At 43.0% G+C, this 24,910-nt stretch overlaps 1 protein-coding gene across 1 annotated transcript in view; it reads left to right on the top strand.

Moving 5' to 3' along the window:
• The window catches only part of MAN1A1 (mannosidase alpha class 1A member 1), a 244,482-nt gene that overhangs the window by 34,325 nt on the left and 185,247 nt on the right, over positions 1-24,910 (top strand). Inside the window, exon 2 of the mRNA XM_040428933.1 lies at positions 18,134-18,230. Coding sequence (XP_040284867.1) covers positions 18,134-18,230 — 97 coding nt within the window. The remainder of the gene's footprint in view (positions 1-18,133; positions 18,231-24,910) is intronic.

Raw genomic sequence — 24,910 nt, 5'->3', positions numbered from 1 at the left:
GCCTGTCGGATCCGTCCTGCCGCTAGTGTGAAAGTAGCCTTACTAACTAATAACCCCCTTAGGGGCAAGAACCTGGGATCTTTTAATCTTTTAATAGAGCTCTATTAGGGTGAATAGGATCTCCCACTCTCCCTACTGCCCTGTGCATAGTACACACAGCAGCAGGGAGATTATCATGGCAGCCAGGGCATTCTGGGCTTTGAAGTCCGGCTGTTCTATCAGTGACTGACAGCTATGAATGAGCAGGAATTTAAATTGCCTTCAGTGGTAATCAAAAAGAACACGGAACTGTAATATCTACACACAGGAGCATTTAAAAAAATAAAAAAAAGATTCCAAAATAAAGTATTCATGTTTTAACATTGTAAATTTAACGCTATCACCCGTGGTTCATCCGTGTGCAGGGAGAAGCAGTGGCGGTGCGAGGCCCAGCAGCGGAGCGGGGTAAGTATGTTACCTGTGAGGGGCTTGGCACATGGGGGGATGTTTCAGAAATCAGGTAACCCCTTTAATATCCATTTGTGGGCCAACCCCTTCAGTGGTCATTTACATGGAGCAATAGTGAGTGAAGCTGAAAAACCAGGAGATTGTCAGGATGGCAGGATTTTTGCTTCTAGCTAGGAGTGTCGCATGCTACGTGATAAAATGCATGTTTTGTCTATGGAGCATTTTGTGCTCTGCAGACCAATGAAAATGTCTGAAGCTACTTTCTTAGGGTACAGCAGCAGTTGCTGTTATGCAAGACTTTATTTTGAAGCTTGGGTTTAACACTGTGCTCTGCAAAGGGTGAAATCTACGGTGGAAATTTACTGTGTAATTTGATATACTCCAGATTTAAAATTCGCACTGCAGGTCAATTTATGCTGCAGATTTTATTATTTTATTTTTTTACACAACACATGGTTCAGCTGCTCTACAATACTACAGATTTTCAGGTCGTAATTTGACACCAGAAAATCTGCAGCGTATATCACATGTGGCGCATACGTCAGAAATCGGTACAGTTTCTGTCGCAGTTGTTCACTTTTGTTGTATGGAGCTAACTGCGAGTGGACACCCTACACCAGAATTTTGGTGTGGTGGTCGGGCCAAAATTCTGACTGCAAATTCTGCTTTGTGAACAAACCCTTAGTCTTTTTAGCATTTGGTACTGTTAGCTAAAGATTAAAAAAAAGAAAATGTAAATTACAAAAGCTATTCAGAGAAATGTGAAACATGAGCCAAAACAGGATTCTGAAGTTTCACAATCAAATTACAATTAAATAAAGAATTTGGTTGCGAAACATTGATTTCCCTTAGGTGCCTTTCCCTTTCCAAATTTTGTGTATAGATTTCTATATGTAATAATATAATGTAAAAAATAATAATCTTTGCATTAGCTAAAGGAGTCTCAATTGCACCATTGGCTAAAATATAGGTATCCTTTCTGAGAGGGACCATAGCACAGTCTATTACACAATGCAAATGTAATATGTAATTAAAAAGAACTGTTTTTCAGTTAATTCCAATTAGCCTGGTACTTTGTTTATGCAGCTCACCTGTCAGCTTTGTTCTGTAGACTGGGACAAGTTGAGCAAAGTCGAGACAAATTATTGCTAAAAAGTGTCTTGTAGTCCACAGACAGTGTTTTCCAGTAGTGCCAGACCTCCCTGACTGTTTCCATAAAGGGGTTGGCTCGTTTGCAATATTTTTAGTTTACTCACTGGTTTTCATGTTGTCTCTTTGCTACTAGTTTAGGCCCGGGTACCTGCTCCTGTAAACAGTGCCTGTGCACCGTTTCTTAAGCACTGACCCCGTAACATAGCAAATGGCTGTATAGGTTCCCCAATGTTACCGCCACCGCATGCTCCCATCCTGCAGCTGCGCTCTAAGGATGGGACACTGAAGGCAAGAATAGTTTGTACTGCGCAGATGTCGAATGTGCAGTTGGAAACGGGATGGTAGTGTGTCTGTAAAAATATTGCCATCTTTACTCTGGCCAATCTAATTGCCTGACTGACACTTCTGTTTCGTGCAGATTCTTTCTCAGCTGTCATCTCATTATCATCGCTGAGAGGATTATAACAATGGATAACACAGGGTCACACCATTCCCAATAGGTGATGGTCACAGCTCACTTGCTCCCCCTCTATGCCCTATGACCTCTGCTATGGTCTTCCTCAGAACAGGTCACAGAACACTCTCATAGAAGCCAGCTATTTATTCATCTGTCCTGTGTGGCTGCTGTAAAGCATATCTAAAGCAGATGGCTGTCCTCATAATAGTCTACAGAAAAGAGAATAAAAAAAAAATCTACAATCGGAAAATAAGTTAGAGCTACAAAACTGGTAACAGCAAAACAAATCTATTGAGCTGTAACAATAATATACTAGAAATGGACTAATAGGTCAAAAGAGTCACCAGGGATAGATATTCCCAAGGGAGTGTCTCACACTACGTGGGAAAGGTAGCAGTCAGGGAGAAGAGTCCACCACTATCCCTTTAAGTACAAGTAATGAAGAGAAGTCACCTGCTAAATAGAGAAAATAAACAAACCCAGAAGGGAAAATATGTTATGGAAAGATAGGAGTTATGCCAGACTCCAACAGGAAGTCCTCAGGTTAAGGGTGCTGATTGTGAGTTCCGCAGCGGGCCAGTTGGACGTCGTCCTCGTGATGGCCGGGAGGGCAGTCCAGGATCCCCACTCCGCGAAGCCTGAGATGGAGAAGCAGGTGGAAGTATCAAAGGACATGGGCCCAGCTTCACTGGGGGGCAGGTCAAGGCTTTGGAGGAAACATGGGAGATCAGCTAGACAATGTAGAGTAGCGGCGTGTCCCTTATGACCACAAATTAGAGCAAAAGGGAATCCCTAACGATATGGGATTCCTCTACCCCGGAGAAGGTTCAGGAGAAGCAGGGCTGGGCCAACACAGAGGCTGGGGAGGCTCCAGCCTCAGGGCGCAGGCCAGCTCCCCAGCCTCTGGGCGGCAGGCAGGCCACTGACCACGTCGCTGCTGCTGCCGCGCCCGCTGCTGCCGCGCCACAAGTTGCGGGCAGGGGGGGGGGGGCACACTTGGGCAGCTCAGCCTCTGTTGGTGGTGGACCTTGTCCTAGCCCTGAGGAGAAGCCTCAGAGCACCCTGCTGGGCAAGAGTATAGCGTGAGAAGTCCTGTAGTAACATAATGGGAGTCCCTTTAAAGGACAGAGAAGATTGCTGGTAGTTGAATATTGATTGATAGTGTAGAAATGGATCTGCCAGATCACGTCTCTCGGTCCGGAACCGTTGGGGGTTGGAGGCTGTAGCGCTCTGTGTACCCTGTCAATCTCTAGGGGGGTTGCATGGGGATGCTCCAGAATACCATTGAATATTCCCACAATAGTGGGCAGTAGAGACTGATTCCGGGAGGCCCCTTATACGGAGATTGTTGCGATGTCCGCCATTTTCCCACATCGTCCAAGTGGTGTTGAAGGGCATAGATATGAGCCTCCTGAGATTGAGCCACAGTTTGTAGGGCCTTAACATCTGCCTCTAGTGCCGTATGGTCCTGTGTGATAGTCCACACTTTTAGTGAGGATGGATAGGTCCGTGCGGAGAGACTTCCTGCTTACATTCTTGCAAAATATTAGCCGCAAAACTGGATAGATCTTCTTTCGAGTGTAAAGGGCAAATAAGAGCATGTAAATCCACCATAGTATAGAGTCCTCGTCATTCGCGGACTGCGTAGGACCAGTGACTGGTTGGCGTGTCAGAAGAGGAAGTGGAGACTGAAAGGAGTGGGACCCTCGGGCCAGACAAGGGGACAGTTGTTACATGCCCAGGTGCCAGTGGATGAGATCTGTCCCATGATGACCCAATGGGATGAGGCCCCTAGGGAAGGACCAGGTTAGGGAGGTGGAGAGAGGGGGGCCCTTTCCCGTGTCACAGGAAGATGGGTGTCACTGATGGGGTCCGGGTTCTGCTGCAGCTGGGTGGTATTGATCCCTGTGCGTGGATCTCCCCGCAGGCCCAGAGACTTGTACTTAGGGGCTTGCAATTGTGAGGGAGTGGAGCCCAGTGAAGTATGGAGGGTTCCCTGTGGCCAGAAGGGGCTGGCAGTGGGCCTCAGGGTGAAGTTTGGGCTGCTATGGGGAATAACAGAGGGCAAAGCGGCTGAAGGGGATGCTGAAAGGGAGGACACTTGCGGTAGTCCAGGCGACTCCATGCGCCCGGTGTCTGAGGCGGGAGCGTCCGTATGGGCCGGTGAGGCAGAGGCCACAGCTATATAAATCGCCTGCAGCAGCATGTGCAGTGGTCCACTTTGCTGGCGGTGGCCCACGACTCCCAAAGGTATCGGTGTCGGCGGCTAAGTACCTAGCAGTGTGGGGCTCTCGTGTAGGAGCAGAGAGGGGACGGATTGGGAGCGGCGTCCCCTCAGCTGTAGGTGTGAGGCCTCTAACTGAGGAGGAGATGCAGCGCGCCTTGTGGTGGAAGCGCTACCGCCATTTTGTGAGCTGTGCGCACAGCCAGACCGGGTGTCATCTGTTGGGACGGACTGCCTTGTGAAATTAGAGTCCAGGTCACCTTTTGAGAAGGCCAGGGGAGCAGGTGGGCGCGCTCGACCCTTTTTTTTGCTGTTTTCCCCATGATCAGCAGCAGGTAGGCACTTGAGAATATCAGGGATGCAGTGGAGCTCACTCAGAGCACGTCCTCACTCCTCCATGGCTGGCCATGCCCCCAGTCAGAAAATCAAAACAGTATAGGGTATTAGTAAAAACAAAGTTTTGGCATCCCAGCCTTTTTTGACACGTATGGAAGCAGAGACTATTAGGTTTTAATTCGGTGTTCTCTAGTGAGTCCTATCTGGATGCGTGTGAAGCAGAACAGTACAGTTTATTTCTGTGATATCACAGGCCTCTCATAAATGTAAGGCTATGGTCTTGTGTTAGGACTGTATTACATACAGGATCCATTACATACAGCGTGCTTATAAATCTTGATTGCTTGTTTGGTGGGTAATCGGTGGCACTTTTACACAGGTAGATCAGCGCTAATGAGCACTCCTACGAACAATCGTTAACGATAATGTGGCCGACCATCGGCCAGTTTAATACAGCCCTTAGAGCTTTATGGACTGCTGAATGAATTCCACATAGACTACAGCAAGGCTTTAATTTGTAGGGTCACTATAAGTTTTGTCTTCAGTCCTGTATGAAGTGCCTTGAAGGCTGATTTTTGTAGGAGGAAGGAAGTGCCCCTTCTCTCAACAGATTCCCCTCCCCTGACCTTGCAAAGCTTTCCTGTTTGTTCATGCTGTTTATGCTTTAAAACTGTCCACATGGCAGTTTAGTTCTATCTGGGAGCGTCCGTGTTTGACAGATAAGGTATTAAGCAGCGTGGAAACAGTGATGTCATAATCAGGTTAGGAAAGCTTACAAGCTGTATTTAAATCCTTACTAAATTGACTTTCTCCCATGTAGAACAGACCAGACTTCTTATACAATAAACGCTGTCTTGTTTTCTCATGCATATTACAGCCTATATGAAGGGAATACTACTAGGATTGTCCGTAATGCGGGTGTAAATGTGGTGTGTGACTACAGTTCTGAAGTGTGAGCTTACAGGCATAGACTGGGTATGTTCCCATAGGGCTGAGACACTGTGGACATTTCACCATAGAATTGCAGGTGAAAAATCCACAGAGTTTACAGTAGCAGCAAAGTAAAATCTCATCCACGTGCTGCAGCGGTTAACCTATGTATGATATGTATTGATATGGATATGCAACATGTCAATTAATTGTGAAATCCACTACAAACCGACATGTATCTCTTGCACATTTTAGCACAGATTTGGCACACATTTTTCCACTATGAAATATGTTCTCTGGAAATGTATACACTTACAGTACTATAACAAGATTGCCATATACAGTATCTCACAAAAGTGTGTACACCCCTCACATTTTTGTAAATATTTTATTATATCTTTTCATGGGACAACACTGAAGATATAACTCTTTGATACAATGTAAGGTAGTCTGTGTACAGCTTGTATAACAGTTGTGTGCCCTCAAAATAACTCAACACACAGCCATTAATGTCTAAACTGCTGGCGACAAAAGTGAGTACACTCCTAAGTGAAAATGGACAAATTGTGCCCAATTAGCCATTTTACCTCCCCCTCCATTTTCATCTCAGGTGTGAATGGGGAGCAGGTGTGTTAAATTTGGTGTGATCACTCACGCTCTCATACTGGTCATTGGAAATTCAACATGGCACCTCATGGCAAAACTCTCTGGAGATCTGAAAAAAAGAATGGTTGCTCTGGCCTAGGCTATAAGAAGATTGCCAACCTCCTTAAACTGAGCTGCAACAGAGTGGCCAAAGACCATACAGCGGTTTAATAAGACAGGTTCTACTCAGAACAGGCCTCGCCATGGTCGACCAAAGAAGTTGAGTGAACGTGCTCAGCGTCATATCCAGGGGTTGTCTGTTCAAAATAGATGTAGGAGTGCTGTCAGAATTGCTGCAGAGGTTAAAGTGGTGGGGGTCATCGTGTCAGTGCTCAGACCATACGCCGCACACTGCATCAAATTGGCCTGCATGGCTGTCATCCCAGAAGGAAGCCTCTTAAGATGATGCACAAGAAAGCCCGCAAACAGTTTTCTGAAGACAAGCAGACTAAGGACATGAATTACTAGAACCATGTCCTGTGGTCTGATGAGACCAAGATAAACTTACTTGGTTCAGATAGTGTCAAGTGTGTGTGGCAGCAACCAGGTGAGCCGTACAAAGAAAAGTTTTTCTTGCCTACAGTCAACCATGGTGGTGGGAGTGTCATGGTTTTGGGCTCTTAGTGCTGCAGGCTGTGGGGAGCTACAGTTCATTGAGGGAGCCATGAATGCCAACATGTACTGTGACATACTGAAGCAGAGCATGATCGCCTCCCTTTAGAAACTAGGCTGCAGGACAGCATTCCAACATAACGATCCAAACACACCTCCAAGACGACCACTGCCTTGCTAAAGAAACTGAGGGTAAAGGTGGTGGACTGGCCAAGCATGTCTCTAGACCTAAACCCTATTGAGCATCTGTGGGGCATCCTGAAATAGAACATGGAGAAGCGCAAGGTCTCTAACATCCACCAGCTCTGTTTTGTTGTCATGGAGGAGTAGAAGAGGATTCCAGTGACAATCTGTGATGCTCTAGTGAACTCCATGCCCAAGAGAGTTAAAGCAGTGCTGTAAAATCATGGTGGCTGCACTAAATATTGACACTTTGGGCACAATGTGGCCATTTTCACTTAGGGGTGTACTCACTTTTGTTGCCAGTGGTTTAGACATTAATGGCAGTCTTTGGAGGGCACACCAAATTTACACTGTTACACAAGCTGTACACTAACTACTTTACATTGTATCAAAGTGTCATATCTTCAGTGTTGTCCCATGAAAAGATTAAATATTTACAAAAATGAGGGGTGTACTCACTTTTGTGAGATACTGTAGATGGCCTGTCTAATTGGTGGGAGTCTCTCTCGCCTCTCTGCCCTGTCATCTCTCTCTCCTCTGTCAGCTTTTCCATGCAGGAGGCAGAGGGAACAGCGTGAAACTACATCTTCTAGAATTACACTGGAGAGTCAGCACACACAGATAGTACAGGCAATGTGAGTCAGGTTTATATAACTGCAGCTAACCACTGTATACACTTACCTACAATATATCTGAACTCTTGGTCCTTTAGATAGGAGAGACTTTGTCTTCACTAGAATAGAGGGATATACAGAGTGTGAGGAGGGACCTGAGAGCTGCCAGGAGGGATTTGATTGGTGATTTTCATCCTGTAGTTCACAAGAAATCAGCCACAGGGAGAGTTCCTCTTTACACCGTAGAAAAAGCACAAGGCTGCAGGTCAGACTTAAGGTCCCATGACAAGGTTCCCATAATGAAAAGGTTCAAAGTGGATGTAGCTGAGATAGGGTGTAACAAACGACACTGCTAGAACACTGGTGGTGAATTAATAACATATGATTGTAAAATAAAAATAAACTTGGGGTCCTTCTTTAATGTTTGAAGGCAACTTGTGGGCATTTTGAACTGGGGGCATTCTTCTGGCAAAATGGCTTCTTGCTATAAAACATGTTAACCTGTAGCCACTTCCAATGTTGGTCATCCATCTTCTGCCCTGAAAATAGTGTTTTCCTTGGCTACAGTGGAAAGTTCTCATTAGTTCATATGGGTTTTGTCTATGTCACAGGTGCCATTTCGCAAGGCTGCTTTAAGGAATTTTCGGATCCCATACAACTTAAAAGTTTGGGTCTTTTCAGCAGGGAGGCTGCGACGAGTGGTCTCTCTAAGGGCTTCTGTCACCCCACTAAACTCATTTTTTTTTTTTTTTTTTTTTGGGTACTTATAATCCCTATCCTGCGATATAGCTATACATTATTTTATTAATCATTTTCGTTCTGTAGATATGCCAAAAAATTTACTTTTATTATATACTAATTACCTGTTTACCAGCAAGTAGGGCGTCTACTTGCTGGTAGCAGCCGCAAAAAACCGCCCCCCTCCTCTTGTTGATTGACAGGGCCAGCCGCGATCTCCTCCTCCGGCCGGGTCAGCATTTCAAAAATCGCGTGCCTGTGTTCATTTGGCGCAGGCGCTCTGAGATAAGGAGGCTCGCCTCCTCAGCACTCCCTCAGTGCGCCTGCGCTGATGAAGTCTTCTCTTTCGGTGACGTCATCGGCGCAGGCGCACTGATGGAGTGCTGAGGAGGCGAGCCTCCTTATCTCAGAGCGCCTGCGCCGAATGAACACAGGTGCGTGATTTTTGAAATGCTGACCGGGCCAGTCGGAGGAGCAGATCGCGGCTGGCCCTGTCAATCAACAAGAGGAGGGGCGGTTTTTTGCGGCTGCTACCAGCAAGTAGACTCCCTACTTGCTGGTAGACAGGTAATTAGTATATTCTAAAAGTAAATTTTTTGGCATATCTACAGAACGAAAATGATTAATAAAATAATGTATAGCTATATCGCAGGATAGGGATAAGTACCCAAAAAAAAAAAAAAAATGAGCTTAGTGGGGTGACAGAAGCCCTTTAAACCCATAAAGAGCAGTGGTCTTCAGAAACTTGATCTCCAAGCTTTTGGCTTGAGATGTGGGGTAGAGTGCGAAAATGTCATTGGCTGTAATTAAAAAAAAAGTACTCAGCTTGTTCAATTCCTCTGTTATTCCAGCACATATGTGCTGTACCTGGTGCTTGTGAGAATGTGCAGTCAGTGGGAGTCCTCTCATGCTGAAATACTAAATAATCACGAGCGTTTCACAATTAGTTTTCCCCTGTTTGTCAGCCTGGTTTGTAATGTGCTGTTTTGTGAATTTAAATCGTTCCCCTTTTGCTGATAGCTTATTTTTAATGGTTTTCTCTAATAATAGTAACAAAAGGGAACTACAGGGACCATGTTAGCGCCTTTTTGTGTGGCTAAATAGGAACTCGACAGAGCGCTAAATCAGTATTCCCCCCCCCCCCTTACAAATGCCCCGCTGACCAGCATAAAACAAGTTTCCTTAACTCTGTCACATGGCGGGTTTCCATTTTTTACTGGCGCAGTTAATCAACCCACATCTTCCGCTGGACACAATTATAATTAGCAAACGTGCCCTTTTTTAATTGCCTTCAGCATTGATATAAGAGGGGACTTTTGATCAGAAAATTTCAGCCTTTGTAAGGTTTCTAATACCATTGTAAAGTATGTACAGTTTATTTTTTTTCTCATGAAGTGAATATATTTTAAAGGAAATTTGTCAACTATTTTATCTGCCAGTTAAAACCAGATAGCATCACATATCTCTTTTTTTCCTATTCTGGTTTTATTTTCTGATTTGCAGATTTATTCCAATTCCTGAACATGATTATGGGGGCTGCCATCTTGCCTGAGCTGCAGTTAACAGCATTTACAAAGCATTAAGAAAATTGCTTTATGGCAGCCCCATGGTCCATAGACACAATGGACAGGAAGGGACTCTATTGACTTACATGTGAGCGTTTTCTAGGCATGCTCTATGCCCTGTACAGAGGTCATTATACAAGGGAAGAATAGAGAAGCTTCGACAATCACCTATTGTGAATGGAGGATCCTTATCTATACAGAGTTGATATCGGTACAGGCAGGATTAGAATGACAGATAAGCAAGTAAATGCAGTAAAGTGTTCTCTATAGACCAAGAAGTGATGCCTATTAGCCTTAGTAGCCAGTGCAAAAACTGCAGGATTGTTTAAACATATATATTAACATGGAAAATTAAAAATTCTTTAAAACCAAACGTGATTTAAACATTTAGGTCAATTTCTGATGACCCATTCGCTTTAAAGTACCTGAGTTGTCCTCTTCTGTCAGTTGGGTTTAATATCACATAGCCTAAGGTATATGCTGAGAAGATCTCCTGTTGTGTACATTAAAGGGGTTGTGTGATATTTTTCATTTTGATGGCCTGTATCTCATACAACCATGTGATTGAAGCCTAACCTAGTGGAACTTCTTACAGCTTAACAGAAGAGAGACTCAATGGCAGTTTTTGCCGCTAGAGGTGGAAATTGTACTTAAAGGGGTAATCCCATGACTAGTATAAAAAATGTAAATCAGACATCATATAGTACATGACAATCTCTTCCTAAAAATTCTAGACCCAGCCCTGTACCTCACATGGATCCAGAGATCTCCACATTCATTTCTCTGATAGATTTATATCAAGCTGAAAGCTCAAGGGGAGTGTCCTTTCTGCTGCAGCTAAGGGGGCGTGTCTGTGCTCTCCCTATCACAGCTCAGGAGGCATGTGCGACCACCTCAGTTAGCAGATCAAAGGAAAAAAAACTGCAGGTGGCGCTATACAGATACATTTTATTGAATAACTCAGTAGCTATGCTAAATTTTTTACATGCAATTACAAAAGTATTCAGATCCAGGTGCTGGTTTGAAAACTGTAGAATATTTTTTTGTGGAACAACCCCTTTTAAGTGTTTGATCTTGATCGTACATTTGGCTGAAACTTTCCAAATACAATATCCCCGCTTCTCAATCTGAGTTTCTATAGTTACAGCCATTCTGCTGTGGCTTCATAAATTTGGTATCGGCATCCTCAAGTCAGAATATTCATTTCGGACACCTTTTTCATCTCCAGCTTCCCACAAGTAGTGTGTCAACATGGCGTACAGAAAAGCATTCTGTGTTCATAACTCTGTTACAAAGAGGTCCATTCTGTGCACTCTATAAGAGGGTGTCAACTTTTATGCAAGTCCAGTTGTCCACAATCATCTGTCTGTATAGAACCTTGCCAACACTCCGAATTGAAGTACCTGTAACCAATGCCCGTTTCCTGGATGCGGTCTCTCTGCACAAGTAAGTGATCCCACAAGCAAAGTCTCAGGAGGAGAGTAGCGCATTGGAGCCTTCAGTGCCTCAGTGTTCCCAAATTAAGTTCCTTAGGATTCCCGCTCTAGCATGCAGTCTCCTCCAGTTGTTCAGTTCACTCCCTTCAGGAAGTATCTTAGATGCTTTGGATGCAATGAACAGAGCTTGTGGGTTGGCTTCTTTTTCCAGAGTCATAGTATGGCTGATTTCACAGGGCTTTGGCCCCCCTTCTAAGCAGGAGCTACCACCCTACATATCCAGTGCCACATATGTGGCAAAAAAGGGGGAGATGCGCTCATAGGGTAGTAGGTTTTTATCAATTAATTGAAAAAAGATGGTTAGGCTCACCTTTTGGTGTTGTGCAAACGTAGGCACAACACTAGTGTAGGCGTATATTTGGATGATGGTCGGTGCTGCCAGTATCGTTCACTCCTCACTTGTGGCGTTGCCAATCATCCAGAGTAGTGATATGAGAGACAATAAATGGGTGTGGAGAAAATGGGGTCCACAGTTTTGGATACCTCCTGGCGCACTAACACGACCTCAAGCAGTTGAAGATGATTCCTTCGTTGTTATCCATATCTAAATAAAAGGAATCATCTTCAACTGCTTGAGGTCGTGTTAGTGCGCCAGGAGGTATCCAAAACTGTGGACCCCATTTTCTCCACACCTATTTGTCTCACATATCCAGTGCCTGAACTGGAAATCTTCTCAGGGCTAATGGACTGAACACACTAAACATCTTAGTTGCACATCTTAAAGGGCAAATTAGTGAAATTTAACTTGATTAATCACTCAGCCACAGATAGGATAGAGGAATTTTTTTAATAATCATTGGATTCAAGTAGAGCTTGCAAGATAAGATATTTAGGAGCATGTTTCAATAAATTGCATTCACAGAACACTAGTTAAACAGGTCTTTCATATGCTGTATGTTTAGGTCATTTTTAAAAGGTTATGTATACCTTTTGTAATGTATATTTCACTGCTATATCGTAAACCTTTAAACAACTTTGTAAAAAACACTAGGCTATTTTGAGATTATTTGCATACAGCTGGTGTGAGCTCCATGGTTGGACTACAAACAACTCATCTGTGTAGTCTGATTACATAGTCATCTGTTACGCCCCCACTTTTTAGTAAGTAACTAATGAAGACTGGAAGCTGTTGGTAGTTTTGTGAAAAGTTTGTGAACTTTTGTATATTCTCTAGAATGTTACAATTCTGATAGAGATGTTATGTAGTTAATGTAGGATAGAATTAGACCGCTTGGAAAATTGGATGAGCGCCAACATTAGTCTTACCACAGGGGTGGCCGACCCGCGGCTCTTTGCCGCTTCAATTGTGGGTCTAGTGGTGGAGCTGGGAAGCAGCTGCGAAGCCTCATAGTGAACATGGCACGCGCCTCTCCCAGCGCGCACCATGTTCTCTTGACTAGCACAGTGGAGGAGGAGGGAGTCCCTCCCTTTCCACTGTGATGTGCTTCCACCAATGATACTAATGCTTGGGGGGGGGGGAGGGGGCACTGCCACCAATGGTTATAATTTATAATGGGGGGGGGGGGGCACTGCGCCACCAATGAATGTAATAAACACATTAATTCAAGTATAGGAGGCAGAGGGTACCGGTATCACATACCCGGCCTCAATAACAGGTCATGCGATCTGCCGAACCGCAGTAATTAACCCCTCAGGTGCAGTTAATTTCGGTGGTTCGGCTGATCGCATGCCCTGTTATTGAGGCCAGGTATGTGATACAGCCGTTGGCACCTGCTGCCTCCTATACTTAAAGGGAACCTGTCATCAGTTTTATGGTGTCCTAACTAAGGGCAACATAAATAAGTGACTGATTCTCTTAGCACAATGCTGGGTCACTTTCTTTAATTGATCCAGTCAATCTGCCAACATCTTGTATTGAAAAGCTCCAGCTGATAATGATGAGTCCTGAATATTCATGAGCTCCTGACTCTCCCTGCCTACCTGCTGCTGAATGACAGTTATTTTTCATATGAATCAGCAGCAGGTGGGCAGGGGAGTGGCTATAGCTCTGAATTAAAAATACGCTGGACTCAATGACATCACGCTGGACTCAAATCAGCTCATTAGCATGCGGCATCTTTGTGTGTATATTATGAGGTAACCATCTGTCACACCAGTAAGTGAATACATCTAAGGCACTTTTTAGTAGTTAATGATTGTATATAATTAGATTATAATCAAATATCCACATGACCAGGTTCCCTTTAAACGTGTTAATTACATTCATTGGTGGTGCAGTAGCCACAGCCGCTCCCCTTCTCCTACCTGCTATCTAAACTCTTCATTGGATGGCAGTTGTGATCAGAGCCCCAGCAGTTTAAATGACACTTAGGAATCTGATTTGTGTTGTCTGATCTGAGCATTGGGGGTCTGTTTTGGAGTTCTGATGAGGATTGGGGATCTGATAAAAAAAATTAGCATGAGCATTGGGGGTCTGATAAAAATTATTTTTTTTCTTTTCTTCTCTACTAATGAAAAATAAGAAGAAAAAAAAAAAAAAGCCTCAGATCAGATGAAAAATACTTTTTTTCTTATTTTTCTCCGCTAAAACCTAGGTGCATCTTATAGGACGAAAAATACATGACGTGTGTGTAAATGTATAGCTTGTGGCTCCTGGTAGTCATACATTTTTTTTTTTTTTATTTTGTTAGTTTTTTCTGGCTCTGTCTGTAAGGTTGGCCACCCCTGGTCTACCACATATTTGAAAATCCATTTAACAGACATTTGTTACAGATGTTGTTAATCCTTATGGTTTGTGGGCATAAGAAACTAGTTACTGTTCAAAGCACAAGTTCAGAAGGAATTGGCAATAAAATTATACAAATAGTGGATATTCATAATATAATCACAAAATGCTGCTTTTCCGATAATGAGAATACAACAAATCCTTCAGTCTATAACTACTGTACCTTTTTTGATCTATGCCAAAAACCATTGAATAATTGTACAACATATGTCTGATGCTGGTTTTGTGCCCAGTGATGTTGGGGAATAGATAACTAGATTCATATGTAGGACGGGATAACACATGGGGTAAACCTATTATGTTGTAGTAAGCGGGCATGTTTGGCACATTTGGAGGAATAAGCATACTTTATGCCATCTCTGGGTTTGAGGTACGTTTACAAATGGGAAATTTTATTTATTTTCCCATTTATGTCAACTAAGAAGTTAATAGAGGTTCAGAATGAATATTGTGTGTAATATAATGGAATATAAAGATATCTGTTTCCAAAATGCAACTGGTAGTGTTTTGTTCGGCAGTGACCTATTCAGATTTTTTTATTTTTTTTATTTTTTACAGCGTGCTTTCCAAGAGCCATATATTATTTTTCAGTCTTCATAGCTTTATAAGAGTTTATTTTATGGGATGAGTTGCATTATTTAATGGCACCATGTAATGTTCCATATAATTGACCCTCTCCCAAAGGTGCACGACCCCTTTAAAAAGTGGAAATTTGCATTGTGTTGCCATATTCTGATGCTCATACACTTGTTCCATGAACAGAGCTATTTTTTTTGTGGGGTTATAGTTTTAACCTTTTTTATTTTTTTTGTTTCCTAGCCCTACTGATGTACTTATTGTACCTGTGCATGACCGAGGTTTTTTTTTTTTTTTTTATGCCATCAAAATTAGATAGGAAAATATAAAATTTAGGGGGAATGTATAATTTGCATTTTCTACTGGATTTGCATTGTGGAAGTAGGTGTTAGATTGTGTTTTGCGTGCCAAAATTATTAGTCACTAAGCTTTCAACAAACTTTGCATTAACCCCTTCCTGACATCCGCTATATATGTACGGCGGATGTGGGGTCTTTAAAGATGGCACACTCTCCGAAGCAAGCACCATCGCTATCGGGTGTCTGCTATCGGGTGTCATACAGCAGACACCAGTGGCTAATATCCGCGATCGGCTGTAACGCTGATCGGACATTTAAACCCCTCAGATGCCATGGTCAAATGTGACCATGGCATCTAAGAGGCCGGAGACCCAGAAGCATGCTCTTCTGGGCCAGGATAAACTCCCCAAGGCAGAGATTGGTGAAGGTGTTCCAGGTAAGTAGTGAGCCTGTGCTAGGCTTCCAGAATTGTATATTATAATTCAGGCCAGCATGTGGCAGCACTGAATTTTAATATAGCTATTTCTGTATAGGATAATGGAGAAAATACCTCTGATTGCATGTTGTGGTCCAGTTGGGGACCTACTTAAAAAAAAACCTGTAAAAACAAGTTTTTAAAAATATTTTACAAATTCTAATCACCCCCCTTCCCTCAAAATCAAAGTACTTAAACAACAATAAAAAAAAAAACTAAATTTATGGGCATTGCCGTGTGCTGAAACACCATACTATTAAAATATAAAAAAAATATATATACAGGGTAGGCCATTTATATGAATACACCTTAATAAAATGGGAATGGTTGGTGATATTAACTTCCTGTTTGTGGCACATTAGTATATGTGAGGGGGGAAACTTTTCAAGATGGGTGGTGACCATGGCGGCCATTTTGAATCCAAATTTTGTTTTTTCAATAGGAAGAGGGTCATGCGACACCAGACTTATTGGGAATTTCACAAGAAAAACAATGGTGTGCTTGGTTTTAACGTAACTTTATTCTTTCATGAGTTATTTACAAGTTTCTGACCACTTATAAAATGTGTTCAATGTGCTGCCCATTGTGTTGGATTGTCAATGCAACCCTCTTTTCCCACTCTTCACACACTGATAGCAACACCGCAGGAGAAATACTAGCACAGGCTTCCAGTATCCGTAGTTTCAGGTGCTGCCCATCTCGTTTCTTCACAGCATAGACAATTGCCTTCAGATGACCCCAAAGATAAAAGTCTAAGGGGGTCAGATCGGGAGACCTTGGGGGCCATTCAACTGGCCCATGACGACCAATCCACTTTCCAGGAAACTGTTCATCTAGGAATGCTCGGACCTGACACCCATAATGTGGTGGTGGGTGCACCATCCTGCTGGAAAAACATAGGGAACGTGCCAGCTTCAGGGCATAAAGAGGGAAACACATCATCATGTAGCAATTTTGCATATCCAGTGACCCCCTTAGACTTTGAGGTCATCTGAAGGCAATTGTCTATGCTGTGAAGATACGAGATGTGCAGCACCTGAAATTACGGATACTGGAAGCCTGTGCTAGAATTTCTCCTGCAGTGTTGCTATCAGTGTGTGAAGAGTGGGAGAAGAGGGTTGCATTGACAATCCAACACAATGGGCAGCACATTGAACACATTTTATAAGTGGTCAGAAACTTGTAAATAACTCATGAAAGAATAAAGTTACGTTAAAACCAAGCACACCATTGTTTTTCTTGTGAAATTCCCAATAAATTTGATGTGTCACATGACCCTCTTCCTATTGAAAAAACAAGTTGGATTCAAAATGTCCGACTTCAAAATGGCCGCCATGGTCACCACCCATCTTGAAAAGTTTCCCCCCTCACATATACTAATGTGCCACAAACAGGAAGTTAATATCACCAACCATTCCCATTTTATTAAGGTGTATCCATATAAATGGCCCACCCTGTATATACCATATGGTGAATGATGTAACAGAAAAAAGCTGCACACAGAAAATAGAGGCAAATCTTTTTCCTCACTGTCTCAGAAGCAGCCCCAGGATAATAGGGGACATTACAAGGAAGCAGGGAAGTACTGACCTGTATGGTTGTGAATGAAGCTCATGTCCTGAGCTGTGCGGTCTCAGTGCTTGTCTGAGTTCCTGGTTACACCTCCCATGTACTTTCCCTATAGACTTGCATTGATATGTGTAATATGATCCTCCTGCTGAGATGATCGGTTCTGGACTGTGTTTTAATGTAAATTTGACGATTTAAGAATGAATAAGCTAACACAGGCTAAGTGAATTAAATATATTTCCAAAGCTTGATTAAATATAAGGTAAAATGGACAAATTACATACAGAGTAGTAAAAAGTGAATATTCATCACTGGCCTACACATTCAATATGGAGGGGACTCTTAATCCGCCATGTCATAGCACTGGGCCGACACCCCATGATACGGATATCCATTCATCTTACCTGGATGAATTCTTTCAATGGAGTGCCAAATAAATGTCTGTGTTTGCCAGGTTTATACCCATCAGCCCCTCCTCCAGTGTGCAGCACTCGTGTCTCTGAGATAACCACCCAGACATTTACCTTTCTCAGTACAATAGGGATTGAATTGGGGGGGTTGTGTATGTTCAAGGAATATTATTACACAGAATATGGAAGATAATATAAAAGGGACAGAATTAAAGGGGATAGAACCAATCAGTACTTTAAAAATACCCTTACAACACAGAGGGGAGTAAGGCCTTTTTCAAAGTGAAAAGCAATTACTGTGGGAGGGGGGCTGGTAAATGGCTGATAACAAGAGAACTAGGCATGTCTCACTGAGAAGACATTACAAAGTTTCTTGTGGTCGCTTTTACTGTTGGTATATGCGGAGTTGAAAAGTGAAAAGTTATTGACCATTTAAATATGCTCAGATGACGTATGGCATGTGGTGAAGCCTTTGTACTTGGATGTGCCAAGTCTGTCAAAGTCCCCTAAAACTAGCATAAGACAGCTATGATAAATTCTTCCCCTAGTGTTCTTCATCATTGATACATGTGAGATGCTGTACTTAGTCTTGTATTACAACATATTTTAAAATAAAAATCAAATTTTCAACTTACTTTTCTTTTTTTCCCCCTGTACAGATGATGAAGTTTGCCTGGGATAATTATAAGCGATATGCATGGGGATTAAATGAACTGAAACCTATTCAAAAACAAGGACATTTAAGTAATTTATTTGGTAAGTAAATTCCACTTTATGAAGCAAATGCAGCAAGTTGCAGAATGTGAGTGGTGGTTTTAATGGCATTTGGGGAAATTTTATTAATACTGGCATAAAAGAAAACTGGGTTAGTTTCCCATAGCAACCAATCAGATTCCACCTTTCATTTTCAGAGCTCTTTTGGAAACTGAATGGATCAATCTGATTGGTTATGATCAATTAAGCCAGTTTTCCTTTGCATCTGTTTTGATGAATCTCCCCCTATGTTTTATAGAGGTAAAAATTTAACTGTCATATATATTTTTTTCGTCGAGTATAAGAAATTAGTATATTTTATTGGAGACAAATGCTTCCTTCCTCATACCAGGCTCCCGTCCTGCTCCCCCACCCTCATTGTCTCTCAAGTCACTGCTCAGGATCTGCTTTAGGGCTCATGCACACGACCGTGTGCTGGCCGTTCTGTGCATTGGGGACCACAATTTGCAGTCCCCAATGCACGGCAACATCCGTGCGCCGGCCGCAGAGAGATCCAGACCCATTCAACTTGAATGGGTCCGTGATCTGTCCGCACCGCTAAAAAGTAGTGCATGCACTACATTTTTGCGGTGAGGAGGCAGGGATGGAAAACCCACGGAAGCACTCCGTAGTGCTTCTGTTCTGTGCCTCCGTTCCGCATCTCCCGGATCGCGGACCCATTGAAGTGAATGGGTCCACGATGCGGGATGCACATGGACGGTGCCAGTGTATTGCGGACCCGCCGTATGTGGTCTGCAATACAACCACGGGCAGCACACGGTCATGTGCATGAGCCCTTAGTGAAATGGGCTGCCTGCTCATTGAAGGATCTGAATCTGTAGAAGTCTATGGAGGGATCGGATGAGGGGAGCAACTGTTGCTTGCTAGTAAGTGATGTACTGTCTTAATAAACTGCTGGATTCACATCTGAACTGCTCAGTTCTACTAGAGAGTTGGGGAGCAGAATCTCCTGTTTCTCCATGTCCTGTGTATGGGCAGACATGAAACCAGTTAGTCTCCACTCACTAGCTCCGAAAAAAATGAGAATTGGGTTACACGCACACGTACATTGTATCTGTGTCCATTCCGTTTTTTGATTTTTTTTTTGCGGATAGGATGCGGACCCATTCATATCATGGGTCCGCAAAAAATGCGAACAGCACACAGTGTGCTGTCAGCATCAGTATGTCTGTTCCGTAGCCCCGCAAAAAAAAATAGAACATGTCCTATGCTTGTCCGTTTTAGGCATTGTTACAATGGATCTGCAAAAAAACGGATGGCATACGGATGTTATCCATTTTTTATTTTTTTTTGCGAACCACAAAATACATACGGTCGTGTGCATGTAGCCTTACAGACAGATTGCAGTGGAAGCAACTGCTAAAAATGCCAGACACTAGTCATACAATGGTCAGAAATAATGTTATTCCTCATGTATACACACTTGGCAGCTTATTCAGAAAAATTACCTGAAACAACCAAGGGAATTTGTCAACGGTTTTATGCTGTGTTTTACACTGCCATTTACTTATTTTTTTATTAATTTTTTTATTCTTCAGTAGGATGGGTTCCCCATTCTTCCTATTACTGTGTCTAGGGAGAACACTGTCAATCAGCAGTCAGTGGGATAGGGGGTAGACTGCTCATGAACATCAAGAGCTTGCACAGATAGAGAGGACTCCTGGCTGATTGTAATTTTGTGTTCTTGCATTTTTCAGTGGCTCCTGTATTTTTTTACAGCAAGAAGTGTGAGGTATTTTTGGTTGCAAGTAAAATAACTAGACAGCAGCCTGAGGGACCCAATTAATAGTTAATGGGATCCGTTTGAAAATGTGTTCATCATATCTGCAGTTCCCCATGTGAAGAAATGCCATGATGCTGCCAGGGATGAACTTCAGGTGACTGAATAGGTAAACTGTTACAGTTAAAGGGGTTGTCTCATCAATGAAAATGGGGTCATATCGCTAGGATATGCCCCCATTATCTTATAGGTGCGGCTCCAATGGCTGAGAACCGCACCTATATTGAGAACGGAGTCCCCGCAAGTGAAGGAGGGCACACTGCGCATGCGCAGCCGCCCTCCATTAATTTTCTATAGGGCCAGCGAAAATGGCCGAGTGCTGGCTTGTCCATTTCCGTCGGCCCTATAGAAATAGATGGGAGAGGGGGCTGCGCATGCGCGGTACGCTCCCATTCACTTTTATGGGGAGCTGGCTTGGTGGTGGCCGGACCAGAGTCCTCCAGCCACCACCCTGCGAGGCTTCATTCTCGATATAGGTGCAGGTGCCAGCGCTGGGACCTGCACCTTTAAGACAATGGGGGCATATCCTAGCGATATGCCCCCATTGTCCATGATGAGACAACCCCTTTAATTTAGCGGAATACCTAACCACTGCTGGTTATGAATGACGACTGATACATGAGGACACACACTAATAATTCAGTGTGGCTATTCACATCCCTTTTTGTTTCCAAGAGTCTCACTGCAGGCTCTATTGTATTATTATTATTTTTTTTTGGGGGATGGGGGGGTCAGCATAGTCTTATTCTATTTATGGGAGTACGGATACAATTTTTGACATGGTCGTATGACTAGCCCCTTAGTCTCTTGCATTAAGAAAGCTTTCAGTAACAATTTTGTTGAATAGCCCATAACTGCTTAGTAAAGACCATGCACAAGTCACAGCAAAACCACATGTTGGGCTCTCCCCATAGACCCAAAGATCCTGTCAAAATTGTTAGGACCTCATGGTGCTATGCCTTTGCTCCCCTAGGCCTGGCGTAGTACTAAACAGACCTGTCAGTGGAGCGGCAACAGGCAGGAACTCTGCACAGCACATTGGTGATCTTCTGACAGGTCTGCATAATGGTGCAAAGATTGGCCTGCACCCATGTGCTATGCCAGTCTTAGCGTGGATCAGATAGGAGCAGCGATGATTGTAGTACACAGAATCCATATACTGCATGTATGACTACGATGGATTCTCTATGTCCTACAGTGAAAGTCTACAGAAGGGGCCCAACTTCAGGACCTTGCTTTGTTAAAAAATAAATAAATAAAATAGAGCAAAATTTTAGGCCTTTTACACAGTTAAAAAAGAGTAAAGGTTTAGATGCACGATTCCACCAACAGAAGAACACTGAACAACAGTGGTGTGCATTAGTGTTGAGCGAAGTGAGCATCAGATCCTAGATGCGAAGCTCAAAACTTCTGATTAATGCTGTATGGAGATCGGTCTCTGTACAGCATTAACCCTTTAAGAATCGGGCCATTTTTTGCAAATCTGACTAAAATGTCACTTTATGTGGTAATGACTTTAAAACGCTTTTACTTATCCAGGCCATTCTGAGATTGTTTTCTCGTCACATATTGTACTTCATGACAGTGGTAAAACGGAGTCCAAAAAATTCATTTTTATAAAAAAAAATACCAAATTTACCAAAAATTTTGAAAAATTAGCAAATTTCCAAATTTCAATTTCTCTACTTTTATAATAGATAGTAGTAACTCCAAAATAGTTATTACAATCAAAAAGTCATATGCACATATACATTTTAACTCCTTAAAGCCTGATGACATACATGTACGTCATCTCTGGACGTGACTTAAAGCCCAGAGAAGTACATGTACGTCATAGTTATTGGACAGCGCAGCTCCTGCACCTGCCCGATCAGCAGCAGGGGTACGGCAGTCACTGATAGCCGGCGCAGACATCACTGATGCCGGCGCATTAACCCCAGCACGGTAGCAGTCAGCGCTGACTGCTGCATGTGTGGGCTTCAGACATGTGCGGGGTGGCCATCGGGTCCCCGCGCTGCTGTGATGGGGACCCGATGGCAGGGAAGGCAGCCCAATACCTTCCTTAGGCATCCTGGCTGCCTTTTGGGAGAGCCTGTGAGATCCAGCCCCCTGGATCTCACAGGCAAGCAGGCTGAAGTGTATTACAGTGGTAATACACTTACAGCCAATGCATCACAATACAGAAGTATTGTAATGCATTGTAAAGGGGATCAGATCCCTAAAAGTTGAAGAGTGGGACAAAAAAAAAATAAAGGAAAAAAATAAATTGTAAAGAAAATGAGGTGAAAAAAGAAAAGTAGATATATTAGGTATCGCCACATACGTATCGACTGGCTCTATAAAAAAAATCACATGACCTAACGCATGACCGCTACCGTGCTGGGGTTAATGCGCCGGCATCAGTGATGTCTGCGCCGGCTATCAGTGACTGCCGTACCCCTGCTGCTGATTGGACAGCGCAGCTCCTGCACCCGCCCGATGACATGTACTTCTCTGGGCTTTAAGTCACGTCCAGAGATCACGTACATGTATGTCATCGGGGTTTAAGGGGTTAAAATGTAAGGCCTCTGAAGTCAGTTATTTGCGAAGTGTCACTAGACTTTCTTGAATAAGAAATTTTTAACGTGGAAAAACCACACTAAAACTTGTAACCGAACTCTGCTTCGGTTCCAAGATACCAGTCTGAACCAAAGCAGAGTTCGGATCCAGGTTTTAAAGTGGTTTTCCACTTTAAAAATCAAATCACTTCTCGAATAACTGACTTGGCCTCATCGGAGGCCGTACATTTTAATGCTGTATGGAGACGTATCTCCGTACAGCATTAATCCGAAATTTTTAAAGTTCAGTTGCAGTTATTGCTGCACAAGTGGTAACACCAGATGCTGAAAGTAAAGGTTCACATACTTTTGCCACTGACAGATATGATATTGGATAATTTTCCTTTAATAATTAAATGACTAAGGGCTCATGCACACGACCGTTGTTTTGCGGTCCGTTTTTTATGGATCCGTTCCGTATTTGAGGTATTTATTTTTTCTGATTTAAGTTCCGTTATTCCACAAAACCTATCAGTATGGTTTCCGTATGCGATCAGTTTTTTTGTAGATCGGAAACTGTAACTTATTATTCACCAAACACATGAGCAATATGGGCTGGGCATAGCATTTCTTCAGTATGGATCCGCAAAAAACGGATGACATACGGATGTGTTCTGTGTGCGATCCGTATTAAATTTTTTTTTTTTTGCTGACCCATTGACTTGAATGGGGCCTCAGACTGTGATTTGCGGCCAATAATAGGACATGCACTACTTTTTTGCAGAACGGAAATACGGAATGCACACTGAGCATCTTCCGTTGTTATTGCAGACCCATTGAAGTGAATGGTTCCAGATACGGTCCGCAAAAATAACTGATCGGAAGCAGAAAGAAAATACGTTTGTGTGCATGAGCCCTAAGTCTAATATTTTTGACTCATTTGTTTATCTCTATCTCCAGTGGCGATCAAAATTCGAGAACACACAATTTCCGAAATGTCAAGGTCATAGTGTAGTCCTATGTGAATTTATCCGAACATGAGTAAAATAGCAGTATTTTAATATTTCATAAATTGTATTTATTCTAAAGCAAAGAATAAAAATGTAAATTAGAGAATTGAAAAGGAACACTGATCAAAATTAGAGAACACTTTCAGATACCTGCAAGTTATTGGTGTTAAGCTGGCAGCTGGTGCTAATTTCCTTAATGATCTGACAAACCCTATTAAACTGGAGGCCTAACTTTCCAGTTTTCACTGACTTTGCCAAAATGGTGTTCCGTTCCAAAGTGACTGAAAGCCTCCGGCAGCAGGTTGTCCAGATGATGGCCAAAGGGGTGACCCTATCAGCCATAGCAAGAGAAGTCTGTCGTTCCAAGTCTGTGATTTCTAGAATATTGCATCTTTACAACATCACAAACTCATTTAAGTCCCCCAAAAAGGCTGGTCGCCCTCGAAAGACAAATGCAAGAGAGGACAGGATAATGCGGAGAATCTCCCTGGGGAATCGTTTCAACACTGCAGTTGGAAATACTCGCCAGTTCAGCACTGAACAGGGTAAGGATCTGTCTCGTCATACAGGGTCTCCACGTTTAGGAACATTTGGACTGAAAGCCCACTCTGCAGTGACCAAACTTATCATTAGCAAAAAAAATCAAAAGGCTAGACTCACCTTTGCTGAGGAGCATGTTGTGTGGACAGAGAATAAGTGGTCCAGAGTTCATTTTAGTGATGAAAGCAAGTTTCATTTATTTGGGTCTGATGGGAAACCTGTTAGTCAACAAACTGGGGAAAGACTGAACCCAAAGTGTGTAAAGAAGTCAGTGAGAGGTGGAGGAGGAAGTGTCATGGTTTGGGGAATGTTTTCTGCAGCAGGAGTTGGACCTCTCATACAGCTACATGGCAGAGTGAATGCAAGTGTGGATCAGAACACATTGTTCCTTCCTTACGTTCATCACTCAATCAGCCAGCAATTTTCATGCAAGACAATGCCCCCTGCCACACAGCAAGACGGGTAAAGCAGTTCCTTGAAATTGAAACAATGAAATGTCCAGCCCAGAGTCCTGATCTAAACCCAATAGAAAACCTCTGGAAAATCCTTGGTGACAAAGTTATGGTGAAGAAACCCACAACAGTCACAGAACTGTTGAAGAGACTGGAAGAAGAGTGAACCAAAATCCCACCAGAGCAGTGTAAAGGACTAGTGATGTCTTGTGGCCGCAGATGTGCTGAAGTCATTCAAAGCAAGGGCCTGTACACTTCTACTGATTGTGACTGGTGTAACCTGCAGAAAATTTTGTTAGAATCTTTCTCTGTGCTACAGTTATTGCTGTTCTCGAATTATGAT

Source organism: Bufo bufo, chromosome 4, assembly GCF_905171765.1.
Source record: "Bufo bufo chromosome 4, aBufBuf1.1, whole genome shotgun sequence".
Taxonomy (NCBI): domain Eukaryota; kingdom Metazoa; phylum Chordata; class Amphibia; order Anura; family Bufonidae; genus Bufo; species Bufo bufo.
This window is presented reverse-complemented; position numbering and strand designations above follow the sequence as displayed.